Source organism: Cydia splendana, chromosome 9, assembly GCF_910591565.1.
Source record: "Cydia splendana chromosome 9, ilCydSple1.2, whole genome shotgun sequence".
In the NCBI taxonomy this organism is placed as follows: domain Eukaryota; kingdom Metazoa; phylum Arthropoda; class Insecta; order Lepidoptera; family Tortricidae; genus Cydia; species Cydia splendana.
Window position 1 is genome coordinate 3695908 of NC_085968.1, and position 23851 is coordinate 3719758.

Consider the following 23851-nt stretch of genomic DNA (forward strand, 5'->3'; position numbering starts at 1 on the left):
ACTACTAGTTAAGTAAACTAGTCGGACAGCTTTTTTATTATTAAGAAACCGCGGAATATCGCAGTAAAAGTATAAAACTCGGGCAGTTGGAAAACAAATGCAACCGTCAAACCGGTCAAGCGACCCGCGCAATCGCTCGCAGAAATATCATCTGTTTACAGCGGTAACAGAACTCAATTCCGCCTGACGCAACGAATGTTATTCGTCCTTGTAGTGGCATGGCGTGACGTGTCTCGTGATTGGTCGAGCGGTGGCGGGCTATTCAATTGTGGTTGAGTTCGCGGCGCGTGCGCACTTTCGCGGGAAGCTCAAGTTTTCGCTTTCATTTGGAGAAATGAGACGTGCGCGTGAAATGGGCTTCGTAAAATTCGTGTAAAAATGCTGTATTACGCCGTTGCGAAATATAGGTGCGAAAATTACATTTTGAACGAAACGTGTTCTGTGTTGATTTTTACAAATAACTTCATTTTTTTTATTGGTCCACCTACTGTCCATAGATTATTATTATGATCAAATGAATCTTCAACAATTTTTTAAACAATAAATTGATATTTAAAATAAGATTTATAACAACTTTATGAAGGGCAGTATTAATTAAAAATATTCATATTGTTTTCAAATACAATAGTCTTTTGACAAATCCGAAAAACCCTATCATAAACAAAAAACCACTGGTTACGAAAAACAAAAACTTTTCATTGTAATAACCATATCAATGACGCAAAAAAGTTAACCTAACTTTTTTCTGTTACAGGTGACGACTTCAGAGCGGCAAATTGTTGCCGGAAAAGCAAGATATAGACAATTATTGAATTAGTTCACTTATTATAGTGCAGTGTAGTGACTTCAACAAGTGCAGTGTGAGTTATAGAAAATGTCGGGTTTTGTGAAAATCGCTATCGACGATTACTATTCGGACAGCAATTGGACAACCATTATTGAAAAATACTGGTTGGCGGCCGAAAAAGTGTCAGGTATTTATTTTTAATATTATTATTTGTAATATTACATTCGCCTTATTAGTTTATATGTCAAGTTCATTCTAAATATTACTTTTGATGGCCGAGAATTCATTTTCCAAAACACTTTTATTTTATAGCAAGTAGGTATTTAGAGTTAGACTAAGAAAAGTCAGCAATGAATTTGATAGCACACACACTAAATAATAAATAAATCCATTTAATTCGACCAACTTAGCAGCAGCAACTTTGCGGCAGTGCAAGTGTTATTTTAAAACGTCAAACTTCTATGAAATTATGACGTATTGCTTGCACTGCGTATGTTATCAAAATCTTTGCGGACTTTTCTTGGTCTAAGTCTAGTCATGATTTCTAAAAATTATAGGAGCTATTAAATAGGTACTTACCTAAATTGATTTCTCTGTAATAGACAACATTACTTGAGGACTAGGTATAGAATTATTCTCATAATTGATTGCTTCGAGATTAATTAAGATTCAATGAATGCAAAGTCAGCATATATTTATTTCCAAGTAACTCTACTAATTTAAGTTTTGTAAAAAAAGATTTGCCAACAATTTTCGGTTAGCGTAGATGCCTCATCTCTGAACGAATAATCAATAAAATGTGTCAGTCACAGAGCAATATCACTCTATTTTCATTCTCGGTGGCATTCATAGGTATTTTAAAAATCTATATTGATTTTATTTTTATGTGACATTACATACTTCACTATCATATCAAAGTCAAATCGCAGTTCATTTCCTCGTGTCATTTCCGGCAGCGTGCAGCGTAAACCGGGATACATTTTTGATTCTTGAATATGATGTTAAATTATTATTACTACTAGTAATTCGATTTTTTGTGATTGAACTGTCATTTATTTGATGTGGAATTTGTTAGAGATTTTAGTCATGAAATAGTTCATATAAAATACGGAATTTAAACTGTTAAATAAAAAAATAATGATAGTATCGGAATAGACTTTTAATTTTGTAGCGATTTAGCACCGAAAAGATCTTTTAATTTAATTTATGCTTCTTTGAAATTTTCATAATTATCAGCTATGTTTAAAAAGTGACTAAAAAATTTAAATATCCGTATCAAGTATGTATTTATTAATTTTAAAAGCCAACATATCTTCAAATTTAAGTATTTTCTTTTACACAATTTATTACTATCATATACGTAAAAACGAAGACACATTAAAGAAGGGAATTTTAATTCAACCAAAAGCAAAATGAAAGTGCTTTTAATAAGCAGTCAAAATTATAAAAGTGTGTGAACTCAAATCAACTAGAGCGCGACTTTCGCGAACTCTAAATGGCTTAACGCACTGACAGATGGAAGTGAGAGAAAAAACCGTTAAAAAAGCGTTAAATGATCATTTTTGACGATCTAATGCTCGAAATACGATATAACAATTTTTTTAAAAAGGCAATAGAAGTTGAAGTTTACTTCTAGACGTCAAAACTTGCCAAGACATACTTGTTTACAATTTGCAAAATTATTTAAAGTAAACATTCTTACTTAGCCTTGTGATGATTTAAATGTTCTATTTAATTATACCGATTATACCAGTATTGTGACGTAACTTAACAATCTTACCACATAATAACTAATAGTTATTAGTTTTAGTTTTAATTTAGTTTTATTTTATAGATAAGTTAGTTTATTTTATTTTTAATGTTTGTTTCATAATAATTGTCCATAACTAATAACAAAAAAATATTAACTAAAGATATCATCAGATAATAAATAAAAATTATCCGAAGTGACGTACTAAATGTCTATCCTCATGAAGACATATTAATAAGTAGATTTAGCCTTATGAGTATAATGATTCAGTATCCTAGAAATAGGACCCTATTTCCCGAACCGAAAAATAGCTATATTATATTTTGAGTCTTTGAAAACCTTCAGGCTGCGTTTCCACCTGAGATGAGCGGGGATGTGTGTTTTAAGAACCAAATGAATCAATAGAACCACTACACGCTGAGTGGGGAAAACAATTAAAGGGATTTTATTGGTTCTTAACAAACACATCCCTAGCTACGCATCCTCACACATCTCTGGACGAAACGCAGCCTTAGGCATCATAAAAAAAGTTGAGCCTTACGTCACGTAAAAAGAATCGTAATATTTCCACATTCGTCAAACGATCTTAGTATCCTTTTGTAAAATCTAAATATACATAATTATATTATAGTATACTTATTCTCATTAGTTCTCACACAATAACTTCAGGTCACTTAATAATTACTCTATGACCTTACCTCAGTTGAATGAATCAAAATAATGAATGAATTATCGCCGCGTGCTAAATTATGACGCCAATGTCAGCAATGTCGACGAACGGCCTTCGGGGTATTTCATTAAAAAATATAGCACGCTATGTACTAAAGTCCATCGAATCTATAGTACGACTACGCTAAGTCTGCACTAAATTTTCACTCTTGGCAGCAATGTGTCATGTAAATACTCGTAAAACTTAGCGAGCGACTTAGCGTTAACGTTAGCGTTAGCGTTGTTGTTAGCGGCAGCAATGTCCCGCTGCAATATTACAGCAGTAATTCTGATGCTGTATGAACGCGACCTTAAATTATTCTCATGTCGGTCAGCAATGCAGTCGGCAACAGTGTCGCGCTGCAATAATGCAATACGTAGTATTGCTGGTGCAGTCTGTATCCGAACAGTATACCTTAAATTTGATACTGATGACATAATATGTACATAATTATATCGGTTTACTTAATTTGTACTTTTGTAAGTGTTTAAGCGAGCGCTATTTTAGAAGTAATGAGAAGAATGTTACGAATCCTTCCCAAAAGACATCCGGCAGCAACCATCTTCCAACAGGAAAAGTTAGCAAACCTTTTACATCTGTCTGTGGCACCCAAGAAAAAGTAAGATCCAAGCACCTACCTGTATCTGTACACCAAGGTCATTGACTTGCGAAGATTACGAAATCAGAACACCATTAAACATAATTGGTGGGACGTTCATAAAGTCCACTGTTGCTTGAGATTCAATTCGCACTGCAAATCATAATATATCTTGTCTTGACTGGATTAACATTTAGAGCATAACTAGGTACTTACTTGAATTGAAATGCGAACCAAATTACTGTTAGTTGTGGAGATACCACCACATGACAGATCAATATTGCATACCCTACGACAAAATAGAAAAAGGTCATACGCATAAAAGTAACATTATGAAGATAAATTTATGATTAGGCGGTTGATAGAAAATATACGCGGAGACAGTAGGGTACCTTGCGGTGCACTGAAGTAAGGACACAAAATCGTTAGACAAATATCCAAACCGACAGTGTCAAAGGGCTTGCTGAAATCCAAAAATGCTCAGTGTCAATCTGCGGTCATTCCCACCCGACCCAATATCATAATTTTAACTAGTTTAGTTTGAAACGTAGGAAACCAGATGGTAAGCAATTGCCGTCGCTCGTGGACTCCTGCAACACCAGAGGGTTTGCAAAAGTGCGTTGCCAGAAATCAAGATAGAAGTACGCTCCTTTCTTGAAGTTTTGAAGGTCGTAACGATCCGGAAATATCGCGAGCGACAGTTCATTCCCCAGGGGGGCTACCGCGAAAACCGAAATTCGCAAATTGTGGGGATCTTTCTCTTTTGTTCCAATGAAGGCGTAATTAGAGTGACAGAGAAGGATGCCCACAATTTGCGAAACATATTGGTGACTTTGAGGCAATTTAATTCGGAAATAATGTGTACTTAATACAATTCTGAGTCTGACCTTAGGCAGGGTAATTGATAAATAAGTCCGGAAGTTGTCACGTCAATGAATTGTCTGCGTGTCTCTTTCGCACAAATGAAATTACTATTTAGCCAAAGAGAAGAAAGATGTATTTTTTTAGATGATACCTCTTTGTACCTACAGGAAGATTAACTATATTGATAGCTTATTAGGCAACACATGGTTTCACCATAAACACTTCTTTTAGATCTTTGTGTTTTTTGACCACTTGGCGGAAATCTGTCTCACTCAACTAATAATAATAATAAAATAGCTTATTATTTCCACATTACATAGAGTAGTAAGGTACATTTAAAAAATTTACTTAATCTAATATGGATCCCTTTTGGGTAAAAGCATCCTCACACTTTCTCCATTTATCTCTATCATGGGCTGTCTTTAACCAATCTGTGCCTGCTACTGAGATGATGTCTTCCGTCCATATTCTTTTTGGTTTGCCCTTACCTCTTCTCCCTGCTGGCCCTGTCCATTTTGTAGATTCCAGGGTCCATCTTCTGTCTTTATACCTAGCTGCCCATTGCCATTTGAAGCGTAGACTCTGATGGAGAGCATATGTACCTAAGCTTAGTTTTCTTCCTTATTTTTTTTTCACTCTTATCTGTTGCACCTTTCTTTATTCAATTAGGGTCTTAGGTTAGGGTTTTACAATGTGAGTATAAAAGTAAAATATAAAAACACTTACAAAACATAACAAAAATATATAAACACATTATAAAAAACCTAACCTAGGGTGCCGCCGGCAGCGGGGCAGGGTCCAGCACCTTTCTTATTTTTAGAAGACTCTCTCACTCAACTAGAAAGGTAATTCTAAATAACCGCCGTTATATCAAACCGCTAGTTGCGAATAATAAACGATATAAACCTCACAGTTTCACTGCTCTTTTTATGCGGTATTACGTAAACGTAAAGCGGCAGATACGTTACGTCCGTGACTTTCACGTCTAGCCATGGTTGGTTTGTGATAGCTTTATGGTGCTTTATCGATAGGTAATTGATTGAATAACTAACGATACTGCATAATAGCATAATGCTAGGAAGTCTTAAACTATGCTGGGGCCCTTGGGCACATTAGAATTTGGGGCCCTTTTGGAAAGTAAAGAAAGTGAATTAAACTAACTTCTATTTATTACGGGTAATCAAATATACTGTTACTGTCTGTCCTTCGGGGCCCCCTGAGGTTGGGGGCCCCCGTGTGCCCTTATGGTAAAGACTGTACTGACTCTAGGTAATTATATACTTGGTACCCGTGGTCAGTTATAGCTTTTAGTCCCGATTGCGAACTGGCTTTGTTCCCTAAAAAAAATAAAAATTAGTTATTGTCTCATCCGGCAGAAATCGTGACAATTTGCATCTAGGGGAAAAAATTGAAGTGGTTGGTTTTCTTATTAAAAATGGTTGAAGTGTTTCCAAATATAATGAATAACTACAAATTAGAAGGAGACGTCTTGTTTACTCTTTAATTTTTTGTCGTCCCCGAAAAAGAAATTCCATGCCAACTGTTATACGTGCTGCCGAATAGGACCATAATTTATATTAAGAACTCAAACTATACATTCGATACTACCCTTTTTGTTTTTTTTATAAAGCCTCCCTCTTCCAGATCCTCGGGTCCAAGGATGGTTCCTCTTCGACACACCCCTCCCCACCCTGGCCATGGTCATAGCGTACCTGGCCGTCGTCATGGTCATAGGCCCGCTATGGATGGAGAATAAGAAACCCTTTAAGCTGAAGAACACCTTGGTGGCGTATAATGCTTTCCAAGTGTTGCTGTCATCTTACATGTTTTATGAGGTGAGTTCTTTTGTTAATTTTTAAAGAATTAGGGCGCATTTAGACGATGCGTCAACTCGCATCGCGAGTTACATTGCGGGTTTTGATCGGTCGGTAGAATTGGACGTAACCAACAGTCCGCAATGTATCTTAAATCGCATGCGAGTTCGCGCGCCGTCTAAATCAGCCCTTATGCAAAATCAGGAATGCTGTAGAGCACAGTAGCGGTTCTGTTCAAGATTTCGACCGGCTGGCTTAATTTTAATGCAATCGGCACATTTTCTTTGAGCTTCTGGACACATGTAAAGCTAAGTTACTCCGCCATTGCTGTACAGATATGATGATTACAATTTTATCATCACTTTTACTTGTTTGAAAGTACCTAATAGCCATGAATTAATGACAGATAAACGCGCTACTATTTTTGGTCGCTGCGCGCTGTGCAATATCTTAAATGTATGAATCTTACACAGAATGGGTTTTTACAAAGTGATAATTACTTTTGGCTTAGCTAAGTGTAAAATTGATATATGACAAAATATTTTAACAAAGACCATTTGCGTAGTAAAGTTTTTTTTTTTTAATTTACCTAACTCTTAATGCTTGTTTCGTTACAAGCTTCTATTTTTTATGTTAAACAATAGCTTAATTTTTTGCATTTAATAATACACTAACTTAAAGTCAGCAATTACTGAACTAAAACCCCCATAATTGCATTAATATAGACCCCTATGAGCGCAATATAGTTGGGTCGCGCACAATTCCCGTAGGGTAAGTTTTGAGCTCTATTAGTCGCGTATAAGTAGTTACTCTAGTTTGTTGGCCAATAATATATAGAAATGATCATATAAATGTGATTTCGTATCTGTCATCTGATACATTTTTATTCTTCGATCTGCGTTTATCCAAAACCCATGGTCATGTTGGCTACGTCTCGTCATAGTCACAAGTTGTTGCTAAACAAATGTCAGTTCAGAACCGATAATATTTGTGGCCACTAAACTACTTAGTTAGGTTTAGAGGTTAGCAGTGCCGTGTCATGAGCAAACGTCTCTAACCACAGCGATGTCAAGGATGCCAATCTTCTGAGGCGCGCACCCGTGAGATGCAACTTGAACTAGAAATCACTAGACATGCGAAATGCTGCACATTGTGATTATCCCTTTGAGACAAAATAAATTAAATTAAATACTTAACTTAAAAGGAAGAATGAAACATAAACGAAGAATGTTGTCGAAGAAGTTCCCAGCGAGAGTATAGATATTAAGTGCACAATCATATGAATCATATTGAATAAGGCTTCGAGCAACACCGGCTTCCGACACATCGGAAGGGAGGGGCCCAAGCGATATCTCACCGTACAAATCTTTCTGCCATTTTTCGCGGGGGGAAAGGTGCACACAGTCGCACTTCTCACACACTTACATACAAAATCCAATCTGTAATGACGACACAAATACATAGAAAATGACACACGTCAAAGACAAATCTTGCAAACCTCGATCTCTTTTTGTGTACGGACTAGTGACAAGTGTCACAACACGCACACTAACACATTTTCGTTGAAGTATGTTATTGTATTCTGAGAGATGAGAAGTCGGATTTGTCGCTCGACCGATCCGCAATTTGTACTGAGCGAGCAAAATCGATAAATCCAACAATTACATGAGACTAAAATATAATAATTGTGTTTGAATGTAATTAAACGTATGATATGTAAAAAAACACTTTCTTTTTGTAAATTTGATGACCCCGACCTCTTTTTATAACAAAAAACCGAGCAAACAGGCATTTTTGTGCAGCAGTGTTCACGCGCGCGTCTGGACTCGGTCTAGTGAAAAATCCAAGTGCAACTAGTTTTATTACCCGCGCTAGATTAGATTGACGCGCTAATCTTGTACCTCGGCAGAGGGGAAATAGTGCGAATGCCGCCTCCCTTCCGTGTTGCTCGAAGGAATAAGGTGATGACTTTCTTGCGTCTAATTTAAATGAAAATCCAAATCTCTAAAATAAGGCGACTTGTTTTATTCCAATGACAGATGCATCACAGATTTTTTTTATTCAGCATTCATTAGCACAATTACATACCTAACATTACTAAAAATAATTAGGTAAGTACCTTACCTACACAAAATTAAGAGTTGCGCTATAAGGTCCCCACTCAGCTCGGTGTCAGTCACGGTATGAGCCACTCCGCGACGCTAATTATTTTGTAGCGTAAGCGTCACACTCTAGATCTGTGAGTTTAGTTTAGGACGCAAAATAGAGTTTTAAAGTGGGTAGGGGTAGGTAGTATTTTTTTCAGCTTCTATTCAGTGTAATGATAGCCTAGAATCGCCGAGTGCGAGGAGGTCAAGTTCTGACTCGAGCTCGGGCGAAAGTGGTCGAGAACTGGTTTGCATCGAAACGCTCCATTGTATCGAAGATGCTGCTAGACAAGTACCATTCACTGAGAGAACTTAAACCTTATTGTAAAGGAATAGAGTCTAACAATGGTTAGAGGATTGTGTTGATAGTTCCGATACCGGAACTGTGCACAAAACATAGTGTATTCGATGCGATGTTAGGCGCCAAGCCCTCGGGGTATTTGATCTTTGAAGATTTATTTTATAGTATACATTGCGGCCATTTATAATTTACTTATTTATTCTATCATAACAAGAACTGAGTAAGTAGCAGGCGGGGCCCATTTCACTTTCACTGTCACATCTTATTAGTATTGCCTGCCGTCTGTCTCGTTAGCAATGACGCAGATAGGTAAACGATTTTTTATTATGGCGGCTTTTATTTAATACCCGTTCGTTGTCAATATTCCATTTGTCCGAACGAAACGATTTGCCTCGTCTTTTTTACTGCGGACGGCTAAAGAATGGAATGCGCTCCCGCCATCTGTATTCCCTGAGAAATATGAACTGTCTCTTTAATGCAAGAGTGAGGCTATTACAGAACCGGTGAGCTCCATCTTAGTCTGTCTTCACTTTCCATCAGGAGTGACTAGGGCCAATCGCCGATCAGTTTATAAAAAAAAATAGGCAGGCTGTTTTTCTTGAGACCACAGTTCTCTAGTGTTTACGATAGGATAGGCACATAGGCAGTGCGTGCACTATCCATTGCCTTGACCGGCTGCCCGCGTCCGGCGTTGCATTCGGTCAACCGAAACTGAATTTGCAACTGCAGCTATGCACTCATACTACTGTCTACAGTTGTAAGGTAAATTTGTAAGTATGTGATTATCCCTATTTCATTCATCAATGAAATAATATTTGTCGTTTGTTCCAGCATCTAATGTCGGGATGGTGGGGCGACTACAGTTTGGCGTGTCAGCCCGTTGACTACAGCGAGAGCGAACAGGCGAGACGGGTAAGTTCTCTCTCCTTTACTATTATAGTAGACGCAAACCAAACTGACGACCGAGGTCATATCACCCATTATCTCTATCTCTCTCACCCTAACCTTGGACCACGTGAGCGTGCATGAGAAGTTTTACGTCCCTGGTAGTTTGGGTTCCGTCTACTATAGTCTTATGAGACCAGCTCCAAGAGATAGTTCACAATCATTTCGGAAATCGATACCAACTTGTAGTATGTTGTCATACCAGGAGCCCAAAATAATCTCCCGGTAGTTATGACCATTGTAATAGGAGAACAAAACTGTCTAGAGCATTTTACATGGCCCGATCTGATATCAGGTGCCGACATCTGATTTTTTCCGATAGGTAATCCTTGGAGAAACAGCTACCAGAAAGTGTTTTATGCCTTGTGGCATCCTTCTTTTTCGTTTAAAGTAGTATTTTAAACATTTAGATCAGCGGTCGGCATCCTTTTTTTGCGTAGTTTTAGTAGCGTAGTTAACAATGAGTAAGTTGACGCGGGCCGCACTTTGTTAATATTTATGACTTTATCAGACATTGTCGTTTCTCAATATTACATAGCCAGAGAGGCTCGCAGGCCGCAAGTGACAGTTTCACGAGCCGCATGCGGCCCGCGGGCCACAGGTTGCCGGCCGATTTAGATAATTGATAAATAAGAAAATATAAAAAAGCATTTTATAAAATTTTATCTCTTTGTCGTCGTATCTGATTCCGACATCTGATGGATCGGACAATATGGAAACGCTCTGAACAAGAAAATAATATTTTTTTACATTTAACGAGAAATTAAAAAAAATATCTGTTGCATCGGGGGTCCCTTTGTTTGACATAGAGTTTTAAGTCATAATGTAGTGTTTGTCATATTATCATTAGTCCTATTCTGAAACCGTTAACTTTTCAGGATTTTCGTAAGGTTATCCTACAGATAGGTTAGGTTAGGTTTGTTTTATGGCAACCCCGAAAAGTTACGCGTTTCTTTAAAAAAATATTAGTACCGAAAATGCGGACAAATACGAGTATATGATTATACCTTAACCCCCTTATTCATAAACGCGCTACAAACCTCAATTAGCTAATAATCGTTGGTCTTTATCTGTCATTTTGACTTATGTATTTGTAAGAAAGGGATAAAACATAATTTAACTAAATCAGGCGGCTTAGCACGGTCGCGTTTTTATCCCTTGTCACCATGCCTGTCACGTTCTAACAAGTATGTAAGTGCGAAAGGGACGCGCATAGTGATAGTCGATAAAAATGGAACCGTGCTGAGCCCGCAGGTCCGTAAAGTTTTATGAATAGGGGTAAAACTTTATGGGAAACAATAGAGACCAGTTGCATCGTTTTTTGTTTAAGTGCAAAAAACTATCATCTACTAGTACCTACGTGGTTAAGACGAAACAGGAGCTGAGTTTTAAATATTTTAGGTAAATATACCCGTCTCGCTAACGGAAGTGGCACCTAAAAGTAGTGCGATAAGGACAAGGCGAAAAATCCTGCGTAAAAATCTCAAAAATCGAGGTTTCGTACTCCTCTGTTTCCTCCTCCAAAACTTAACCAATCGTAACCAAATTTGGAAATCTAAATGATTATGAAATTATCTGTGTCGGACCGTTTTGCTTTTTTGGCTAATTGATATCAGTTTTGAATGCCACGCCTCTCATTGCGGCATAATCAATTAGGCCATTTTGGCCATTTTTGAAGGGCTCTAGCGCCTTAAAAAACAAAAATATCAAAAAAAGCAAAACGGTCAGACACAGATATTGACAATATTAATCTGTGTTGAAAAAATCATTGCTCTAGCTTCAAAAACCACGGAGGAAAACTAGGAGTACGTTTGTATGGAGAAATGACCACTCCCGTTGGCTCTTAAGATATCGCTACAACCATTATTTACTAAACATTTAATTAAAACAAAGGTCTTAAGCACATTTTAACAACTTCCGTTATCCAGTCCAATTCTTCTCACATTAGAGTCATTAGTACGAAAACTCACTGAATTTAACTAAACTGCATATTATAATAAACGTTTTGCGTAACGGAACTATCACTTTGGTCTAATGTCCGTCCGTCCGTTTGTGGGTTAGCTGTTTTCATACTTAGTTATGTGTGAATTTTCTTTTCTTCATACAAAAACGTCACTTTTGGCACCAAAATATCTAATCCATATCGTATCTTATAATATTATTTGTGTCGAAGTCTAGTCAAAGGTCCAACTTTGTCGCTTACCATAAGGACGAGATTTGCTTGTATCTTTATAGGAATAACCTTTCAAAGCGTCCTTATGGCAAGCGAAAAAATGGGTCTTTCTGCTTGGAAACGACACATTTGTTTATGTTTTTATTTTTGCTATTGACGCGTTCCTCTTTCGATTCAGCAATAACAAAGAGAATTTAGACTAGAGGAATAATAATTGACAATATTCTTCTATTTCAAATTATCTTTGGCAATCAATTTCTGTTAATAATTTTGTCGATAATGGCCCGGTTGTGGTGTAATCAGTTGTCTATATTTCATTATATTCGGGCAACAATAGAAAAAGTGTCTGCAAGTCTAAAACTGGTTATTTATTAGTGTCTAGTCTAGCCATTGCAACTCTCACTTCTATTTACCTAGACATTTTTCACAATGACTATTTAGCTTTTGACAATAAAAATAATTTATTATCTATCAGCAGTAACGTATACAAAATAGCAAAACCTCACAGACTAATATTACCTAACCTAAAACATTTGAGATTAATCGAATTTAAACTGTTGTGAGACATTACTAACATTTAATAATTATACGGTTTAGGGTGTTTAGACTCACTTGTTTTACATGTCGCGCGAGTGACTTAAAACAAGTGAGTCTAAACCGTATAATTATTCAACATTTGAGATTGTTAATAAAAACTAACAATAATTTGTGTGAGTAGTTTTGCACATTGTAATTTTGACAAAGGTGAATATTATTATATTATTTCGGGTTCGGGGCGTATTTTTAATTCATAAACATTATTAAAATAAAACGAAATAAATTGAATTTGTACGGAACCCTCGGTGCGCGAGTGCGTCTCGCACTCGTCCAGTTTTTGAAGAACCCCACAGGTATTCTCTAGTTTGTAAAATGAATGATTTCACACTCACAGTATTTCACATACCTACAAGAAATTCTTGTCTTCTTCATCTTAATCAATGAAAGTAAATACCACATTTGACCCATAACAAACATAAGCATTTAAACATTAGTTACTAAACACGTGAATACACTTCAACACTCAAGTTTGTCAATATTATGTTTGTGTGAATTTCATGTACGCAAATATATGTCTCTTTAGTCATAATAGGGTAGATAAGTCATCTAGAAATTTTCTGCTTTAGAAGCATATTACTAGCCATATCATCTTTTTTTTTACTTTGAGCTAAAATATGATGAGGAACCATACATACCAATTGCAACTAGCCATAAGACGTTAAAAACTTGTTGTGGAGGAGTTCTATTCTGTTCTTCATGAGCAGTTCCATTTCACCAAATAGTACAACTTACATGGAAATGCGTGGTTTTTATATAAAATAAAATAAATGCTATATTGTAATGTTAACAATTATCGGTTTTATTGAAGTAGATGATGGATTCCATGAGGAATTGAGGGAACTCTTTATATTTAAAAAGTTTCCTTAATTCCTCATGGAATCCATCATCAGAACTCAACCTTCACAAAAAAATGTTGCTTATAAAACGTAACGAGGAGGAGAAATCGCCAAACATGAAGTATGCGTCGTTAAAGAGTTCCGTTCTGGTCATCATCAGCAGTTCCACTTCATCAAATGTCTTTTTTTAAATGTAAATTATTGATTTGTTAATGAAAACATAAAAATCACTATACGTATGGCTATAAGATTTGAGGAGTTCCATCGATTCCTCATGGATCCCATCATCAAAATTGAATTTTGACAAAAATTTGACCAATCTGTCTGTATAACCTTTCAATCAAAGGATAAGGGTTCCTTAACCTTTTTGGTAAGGAACCCGAAAGAATATAATAATAATGAGTGTTGCCCTGTTGTCGCACTGTGCGTGCGGCCAATGCGGGGCCCACTCAATGAGTTGGCGAGTCACCACCTGCCTTTAACAATATTGAGACTGATTGTCACGGCAGGTGTCCGCTAGTCTCCTCCCATAGCCCGATATCCAGTCCATCCAACATTCAAATCAGTAGCCTATGACCTTAGTACCCATCGCAGCACAAAAGTGCTGCACAGCAATAGTCTTTGCACCTGGCAGGGACCATCTCCGGATGTATCATATTGTGCGCTCGGGGATGGTATCCGCCACGTGTATGCCTTGCTTTTAGATTAAATTTTCTAAAAGGGCCTCTGCGCAGTTGGCTTCGGCCCCACGCACGCCTCCCAAAAGTCCGGGACCCCATGGTCCCGAGATCGGGAAAGGACAAACAAATGATAATAATGAATGACAGAATAAGAATAATGAATGACAGAATTCTTAAGTGACGCATCTACCTGCGCACGGGCACCAATGGGTCAAGTTTGCCAACGGCACAAGCTCTACACTTTCCAACGTCCGTGTGCAGAGTTGCGATTCGAAAGTGTTGCATCTGGTTGGACATTGGTAATGACATAGACAAAAAGCTTAGGATCTGTTTTTATGCTTCTGTACCCAAAGGATAAAAACGGGACTAAGACTCCGCTGTCCGTCTGTCCGTCTGTCCGTGTGTCCGTGTGTCCGTGTGTCCGTGTGTCCGTCTGTCCGTCTGTCCGTCTGTCCCTCTGTCCGTCTGTCCGTCTGTCCGTCTGTCCGTCTGTCCGTCTGTCCGTCTGTCCGTCTGTCCGTCTGCCCGTCTGTCCGTCTGTCCGTCTGTCCGTCTGTCCGTCTGTCCGTCTGTCCGTCTGTCCGTCTGTCCGTCTGTCCGTCTGTCTGTCTGTCCGTCCGTCCGTCTGTCTGTCACCAGGCTGTAACTCATGAACCGTGATAGCTAGACAGTTAAAGGAGATAGCATTATGATCTTAGTCGCCAGTTAGTTTCGCGGCAAGTATTTAATAACCATAACGGCACAAGCTTTACTTTCTTTCGGACGTCGCTTCACAAAAGTGTTGTGTCATCGTAGTTTGTTGGGTGCTTTCCTTTTGGCACTTCATAGCTAAAATGGCGAGTCTATATTTAGACACACACACACATACACAAGCGAATATATTTGAGATCCATCAAAGTGGGTTGATAATTTTTTTTGCATCTTTAAAAAGTTCGGAGACTTCCGGTTTTATTGAGGTAGATAATATTTTTTATCTACACACATATCATAAACTGTCTATGATGCCTTCAAAATCCGTAAATAATGGCCCACATTACGATAAACTGTTTTGTTACAGCAAATTTCTTATCTGTGAAAATGTGGTAATAGCTTCATTACTATATCAAAATCGATTTGGTAATGCAATTCAAATTTCGAACATCTCTGAAAAAAAAAAGCAATTTGATTTGACCCCTATTCTAATATCAGTCGAGATGACGTTTTATTCGAAATCAAATGACAATTGCATACAATATTGACAAATCTCGCATGTAAGTTGGTATCGGACGATATGGTAATCGACCCCGACTCTAGTTTGTCTCTGAATTAAAAAAAAACTACGGATGCGTGACGTGCGTGAAAAAAGTTTTCATTTGCCGCCATTTGACGTACAGTTTATCTTTTAATTAGTTTGTAAGTAAAAAATAATTTGTTTTGTTATTTTTAAAGAAACTATAACAAAAGTTTCATGTAAAATGTGCGATAAAGATATTTCGGAGACGCCATCTCATATCCGCGAGTTCCGCCAGAGAGCAAAGTCGGCTGTAATATGAGGTTAGTGAATATATCATAGAAAGTTTATAATATGTGTGTAGATAAAGCAGTGTATGTAACTCTACATAATTGGGCATTAAAACACTCGTGTGATACTATTATGAAACTCATTTCATTCGTTTCATAAACCCACACTCGTATTTTAATGCCTTTCATTATGTAGCAGTCACATAAACTACTATTTTCTACTACTTACATAGTTTTATTAAAAAATATGTGTTACAAGAATGGCTTCTTTATTAGACTATATATAGCCTATTGGTATTATAGAACAAATAAAGAAGCCATTCTATTGTAGCAAATGTCTTCTAATAAAACGATGTAGTAGAAATGACTAATATTTACCTGCCTCAATAAAACCGGAATACATAATGTTTATTAACACATTAACTGCCGCCGACGCACACCGTCATACAAGTTTGTTCCTAGGCCACGCCCCCTGGAAGCGAATGCATTAATGATTGGAAAAATGGCAAAGTTAGTGCTAAATGATGCACAAGTATTTAAAATTGATTTTTATGTCATCTTACTTATTTTTGTAATGTCAGCGTTTGATTATTAAAGTGAGCTAACTCATTTAATAGTTTTTTGTTTTATATTGGGCCAAAATTATTGTTTAATCGCTTTTGCTAATCGAGCAAGCGAAAGTGGATAAAACGCAACTTTCTCATCAGTTTTTGAACAATAACGAGCGAGCCTTTAGGAGCTGGTGTGGTATAAATTAATATGAATGAATTGGATAAAACTCGTAATTATCTCATAATTTTTAAAAAACAGTCACAGCATTTACCACTAATTTAATTCTATATAATTGGCAAACACGAAAACGGCTAAAACATACAAAACAGGCCCTTGTCCGCGACACTGGCCCGGTAGCCTTAAACGAGAAAGAAAGTGCCGCATTCCATAAAAAGAGCGAGTCCGTATGTCAAGTGCCAGTGCCACCTGTCATCTCGAGTAGCCAGTGTACGGTGAGCCTTTGGAACGAACTACGAATACGGTACGGTAGGTCTTTACTATGGTATAGGTACGTATAGTTGCCGCCTGTCATCTATTAGACCAGTGTAAGATGAGCCTTTGGTATGAACTATGAATACAGGAAGATAGGTCTTTTTTATGTAGATATTTTAGTTAAAAAGTTCTTTGATAAGTATTGTATTTCGTCTAGTTTTAAATTGAATTTTTAGTAGGTGACGACTTTGAGTGCAAGAGAGTCAAATATTCGGTACAATGATAATACTTTATTTGTTTTAAAAGGCGGCAAAGTTGTTGTTTAACTCGTGCTACTGCTATCGCTGCGTCGTAACTAGTCGTAAGTGAACAACTCGCGAACCGCGGGACCAAGGCGTTCGCGTTCGCAACGAGATCGCCCACGTAGGACACTTCTATAGGTATCAAAGATTGATTCACCCCGCGCCGCATCGCTTCGCTTCGCGTTCGCGTGTTGTTCGCCTACGTAGTACTTACGTAGTATTGACACCCGAGCAAGCGGAAGATTACAAAATTTAACCACGAGAAAATTGATTGACTGATTAATTGATTTGATTGATTGTTAGAAAAGTGGAATCTTGAGCGTTGCGAGGGTTTCACGGCACGAAGGTTAAACAAACTTTGCTATCGTGTGTAACACAAACTTTTCATCAGACCAACGCTAAGAAAAATACTAGGTAACTGTAAAACATTATAGATCAAATCCAAATGAACGCTATTAAATATTTATCTATTTTACTAGCTTACAACAATTATTTCGTAAGATATAGCTGGCATGATGATAGCATGCCGGTTGCTACGGCGTTTAACATAACACGGCATAATTAAATTACATTAATAACAATAATGACACCAGTTTCATTCCTACCATTGCTAGAGGTCCGAGCTTGGCATATTATAAATATTATAATTATAAATAATAAATAAATATTATAGGACAATTTACACAGATCGACCTAGTCCCACAGAAAGCTCAATGAGGCTTGTGTTGTGGGTAGTAAACGACGATATATATGTATAACGTATCTCTACACCTTATAAAACAAAGTCCCCCACCGCGTCTGCCTGTATATATGTTTGTTCGCGATAAACTCAAAAACTACTGAACGGATTTTCCTGAAGTTTTCACATATCAATAGAGTGATTCTTGAGGAAGGTTTAGGCGTGTTTGTTAAGGTTTTGTGTAACCCGTGCGAAGCCAGGGCGGTCGCCAGTAGTTATTTCTGCTTATACTTAAGTATTTGTATACAAATACTTAGTTATAAACAAAAAAAAACATAACTCAGGAACAAATATTTGTGACAAACACACAAAGGAATGCACTTACCAGGATTCGAACCCGGGACCTCGTGCTTCGTAAGTAGGGTCACTACCGACTAGGTTAGGACTAGGGGGAGGTCTACAATACATATCGAGGTAATTAAATGAAATACAAGTTAACTGACAGTAAATAAAACGTCGTGATTTATTATAAATGAATTATACAGGATATAATCCGTTTCCATAGTTTTATTTCATAATATTTAATTTCAAATTTATAAGAAAAACAGTAGTGCTCAATACTCAATCCAGTCTGTTAAATCTCGTATAGACATTTTGGCGTGTACCGATTAGTAACAAAAAACCAAACATCTAAACATCCAAATATATTAAACTAAACGAAATTAATAACTAGCTTAATTCTAAATGTACCAAGGATGCATGCCATTTATATTTGTACCAATATATTATACTACATACATAAACTTTCACATATCTTGACATAAATTAGTAGGTTTATCTTTATACGTAGAGATACCTACCATGTGTTTTCCTGTCAATTGTGATGAAACTCTGTCAAGTTCACGCACAGAGAAAGCTTTCTGAGAATCGAGATTGTGGGCTTGGCGTTGGGAGTCGGCTACCATACAAACGGTCAAAAACTTTTGTAGTATGAGTTAGGGCTATATGCGTGTTTTCTGTGTACATCATAAAATAAATGAACTTTGAAGCCAAATTTTTTTGATGGTCCCTTATAGACATTTTCAAACCTACCTACTTCTTCTTAAAAGGTATAAATGTAAGTTTCCCCGGACGTTTTTGACTCCAACACACGATACAGATGATAGCAGTGTCTTCAAAATTTTTAACTTCATTTTCACCGCCTTACGAATCTAATTTCAAAAAACCTTTCTTTGTGAAAATTGACCAGTTTTAACTTAAAATGTTTATAACATCCTAAGGTAAATGAAGGTATTAACGCCCCCCTTAAGGCACCACTCAAACTAACGTAAAACTACCCGATACTCAAGGAACAAACGTTTGTGGAAGTTTACCTACCTACCGCTGAAATAGTTCATGCAACGAAAACATATCTAATTAGTACAATAGGTCGGCAATACCTGCAGATTTTTTGTGGGGCGTTGATAGCTGCGTTTACCTTACCTTCAACCATTTTGGCTGTGCGTTGTCTTCGTCGTCTAAAGTCGTAAACCTCGTAACTCTATTTCAAGGACATTAGAAATTCGTTAGGTACTTTAGCCAATCACACCTAATGTTGCAAATGTCTTAATTTACGATAATAGGGTTAAAAATGTACGTAGGTACATCTTAACGCACATAAAAAAGCTAAATTACGGCATTGGTTAATAATTTCATAAGTTTGATACTCAACCTTTATTTTTAGTTTCTCGGCATCATAAACAAAAATAATTTGTATGAACTAGCGGGATTCCGCCCAGATCATTATATTACGAAATTTATGGACGCTACAAAACCTGTTTCAGCCACAATGTCACTTGACTTCGGATGAAAAGTGAAATTTAACTCATTGATTATTCGCAATAATTTGCGTAACAGAAACGTGTTTTCGTCATTATTTAAAAGACATTTTCGAAAAGCCTTTCTGTCATAATTCTTAATCCTGTTTCTTTAATAAAAAAAGTGATAGTTATACGTTTGGATTTCTTCTTTCGAATTTCTCTTTGCTAAGTTTAACGTGTTACGGTGCAGAATTGATGCAAAAACAGTCCTCCTTTAATAATGATCCTCTGCTCTATGTGTTTTTTTAAAGGTTTTTTTGTACTTATTCTTTTTTTATTCTGTCCATAGATGCTGCATCTATGCTGGGTGTACTACTTCTCCAAACTCTCCGAGTTCGCGGACACGATATTCTTCGTGCTTCGGAAGAAGAAGGGCCAAGTCTCCTGGCTTCACCTGTACCACCACTCCCTCACTCCGTTCGAGGCGTGGCTGCTCGTCAAATTCATTGCTGGTAAGCAAAATTTTCGTCAGTCATGTTATAAAAACCATTAAGTATTCGTGCTTTGGAAGAAGAGCCAAGTCTCCTGGCTTTACCTGTAGGTACTATCACACCGGTACTCTTTAAAAAATGTCTCAAAATTCTTCCCATTGAGGGGCTTTTACAAAAAGATCTACTTTGTCGGGGACGTGACGCTTAAGGTGGCCACTGACGAGCCTTCCAACAGTCCAAATAGCGTGGCTGCAATCCAAAATCGGTCCGTGAATGTCAAAAACGTACAATGTTTAATATTAGGATGCCTTCCATTTGGATGAATCCATTGTAACGGCATCCATTTGGAAGGCTCGTCAGTAGCCTGCTATATAGCAGCTACCTTAATAATATACGGTACATACCCGTTGAATTTAAAGCTAATTTATGGTACGTTATCTTGCCAAATATCGGCTACTTAGCTTTATCAGAATTGTAAAGAAATAGCATATTTTTCTCTTCCATTCTTCTCTATCTTTCGCACAATCCATTCATAATTTTTTCAGTCTACCTTCCACTCTCTTCCACCAACAAATAACGCCACGTATCCAACACTTCTGGAATACCCCCTGAGATCCCTTGATCCTTCACTGACCTCACCCGCTTGTGTTTCTAGGTGGGCATGGCACGTTCTCCAACGTCGTCAACAACATGGTCCACATCATCATGTACACGTACTACATGTGCTCCGCGATGGGACCACACATGCAGAAATATCTGTGGTGGAAAAAGCATCTCACCACTGTTCAGTTGGTAAGTGACTTTCATTATCAATTTACACATTCGGACGCAAATTCACTGCAAAAAATGGCTACATACACCTGAGAGTGCACGCTATGACCGAAAATGGCAAGAAGCCGAAAATGATCCTAATAATGAACCCTTTAGGGCAATTCAACATGCTACACGTTGCTATTTAGTTACATAAGATACCTACTTGTTTGATAAGACTAGATCAGCATGGATAAAGTTGACCGAAAACTATCATGGCGGATACGGATGTGATCTCGTTGGTTTCATACTTATTATGCGTTGTTTCCTTAAAAACCTGATTACATAGTGATGAAACTTAAAGACTTTATGAAATGAAGTCAATTCTTCCCTATACTGTAATAACATCACGCGATGTTGTTTTGTAGGTTTATTAAAACCTACGAGTGTCCAGCGAAAGCAACCACTTAATCAGAGCTAGTGTTGGTTCGTACCGATGTATCGTACTCGAATCTTTAATGTTCAATTTCAAAAAAGAATAATCTTAAACAACTTTCGAGTTTTTGAAGTCAAGTCAAAAAAAGAATTTGTGAATCGTTTTATAGATGTTATCTTAATAATAAGACATTAAGCTGTATTGTATGCTTTGTGTTCCTAACCCATGAATTGTACATGAAGACAATGCAAGTTGACATTTTATTGTACTTAAAGAAAATTTGAGAGTTCCCTGAAAAGGACTCAAGTCTCTCTCATGTCTCTAACAAGTTGAAAAATCTCGAGTTTCAACTTAATTATAAGAGTCAGAAAAACTAGGTCGTCTTAAAGCAGAGGAGATTTTAACCAAAACTACGCAATTTCACTGTGGAAACTTTAAGATGACTGAAGTATATTGAACTACGTTGATACGACCTGTATAATAACATTAGCTACGTTGATAACAATAAAGAATAATTTGCAAGACCGGAGTGATCCCATAAGTGCTCCGTGAACAAAGTTTTGTACGGAACACTAAAAATTACAACAAGTTGATTAATAGTTACGAAAAATCAAAGTACTTAACTATTAAAAACTTTAAGGAAACTCAAATTATGGCCTATAAAGATACCGGAATCACACCAGAAAACCAATTACTTGCCCATAACTGTAACTCTGCACTGACAGGAAAGAAAATTGATACTTCGTTTTATTTACCTTAATAATTATAGGGCGAAGTCGTCAACAACTTGAGTCACGTTCGAATTAAAAATACACAGTATTTATTGATTTGACATTTCTTGCAGTGCATCTGGGTTGTATTTATAGGGTTCTTTTTTAACTTAAGCCATATCTGATCGGTCCAAATTGATAAATTTGATTTGGTTCCTCAATAAAGTTGTTCAGAATGTCCTATTTTATCACTTTGCACAATATGGCTACAGGTAGCGAAAAATACCCTGTATATTTGTGCACGCAAGATGCACTAGATAGATACGAGTATTTGAGCGTTTTCCGAAAAAAAAATAGAAAACCTGATTCTTACAAATGTGGACTTTCTTAATTAAATATGCTCATTTTACTCAGAATTGTCAGCATTCTCTATCCTACCATTAAAAAAATGTCATAAAATATCCGTTCCATTACGTCACGTTTAAATACGATTTTTTTTCACTTGTACCTACCTATGTACGTAACGTAGTGGACACTAAAATTTCCATACATATTGTTGGGACTTTTTAGCATCAGGATTGAATATGCAGTGATTCTGGAACAACCCAAAAATACCAAAATCGGGTTATCAATATATTTTTTTGAAAACGCTCATTTAATGTCAAATCATGTTGGATTTGTAAATTTCGAATGCGGCTTCTTTTAATCTGTTCCGAAGGTTACAATATCACCTTTTATTGTTTTGGACGGTGTAATGATCCTGTCAACGTTACGGTTCTGTAAGGTATAGTAAGGATGTTATTTGGGCCGATAATTTTCAAGTTGCAATGGCGGTCTGTCGGTGAACTGGATATAACCGGAAATGTGGCCTTTTCTTCTTATGGTAATGAATTTACTGATTATTTTGGCTCAGATTTTAGTTGCCTATAATTAAATATTACTACCTGCGTAACTATAAAGGTCGAGAAATAGGGCCAGTTGAGTGAAGCGAAAATGTTTACTTAGTAACTTACCAGTTATTATTACAGGTATGGGAATACGAGCATGTAGGTACAATCTCAACTAAAACATAAATGTGAAATGAGAGCCAAGTTCAATATTAAGAATATGTGTCGTTGTTGTCTCGCCGACAAAAGAATTGAGATCTTTTATATGGGTGCCAAGTTCTGTGTTGTGTAGAAAATCCTGAAATTGTATAGGATTTGACTTGGCTAGTTTTTACCAACAAAACAAATTTTAGAAAAGTAACATAGACAATAATAGCCTATACGTAAACAATAGCCAAGACAAATCTTATATATAGTTTCAGGATTTTCTACAGAGCACAGAACTTGGCACCCATATACGTAGATTTCAATTCTTTTGTCGGTAGTATGTAGGTACCTAAATGTGAAAAGGTTTCACAGTTATCTATCAAGAATCTAGTTGTTCGATGTACATAAACAATAACAATGTACTTGCGTTTTTCTTAAATTGCAGACATTATGTAAGATGTTCTCAGTTACTGACGCGTAAACAACGTGAATATTAAATACTTACGTCAATGAATGAGATTCACAATACCGATAATAACTTAAAGATTACTTAATTATTCACTCAGGCTGACATTTCAAAAATGACAATCGAACGTCAGTCTTACTCATCGAAAATAGAACACATGTTTGAAGTGCCGCATGTGGGAAATATATAATCCCTTAGCCTGAAAGGGTTATAGGACACGTTAAAGGTGACGTTCGGATGACGACTGTTAATAGTTATTTGTTTTACAAGGGGGCAAAATTGTTGTTTAACCGCTCGTGCTAATATTGATACCCGAGCAAGCGAAAGATTCCAAAAATGGAATTTTGAGCGTTGCGAGGGTTTCAAAGCACGAGGGTTAAACAAATTTTGCCCCCGAGCGAAACACAAAGTTTTTCACCACACCAACCCGAAGCAAATATTAAATGTAAAATATCAAACAAAATCAAACCAAATCAAAATCAAATAAATGTTATTAAAT

The 23851-nt window shown here is 36.8% G+C and overlaps 1 protein-coding gene across 1 annotated transcript in view; it reads left to right on the forward strand.

Annotated features, from left to right (window-relative positions):
• Positions 1–255: 255 nt before the first annotated feature.
• LOC134793384 (very long chain fatty acid elongase 7-like) overlaps positions 256–23851 on the forward strand; it is a 32698-nt gene continuing 9102 nt past the window's right edge. The window contains exons 1-6 of the mRNA XM_063764955.1: positions 256–407; positions 755–974; positions 6353–6543; positions 9802–9882; positions 19815–19977; positions 20612–20748. Coding sequence (XP_063621025.1) covers positions 875–974; positions 6353–6543; positions 9802–9882; positions 19815–19977; positions 20612–20748 — 672 coding nt within the window. The 5' untranslated portion in view covers positions 256–407; positions 755–874. The remainder of the gene's footprint in view (positions 408–754; positions 975–6352; positions 6544–9801; positions 9883–19814; positions 19978–20611; positions 20749–23851) is intronic.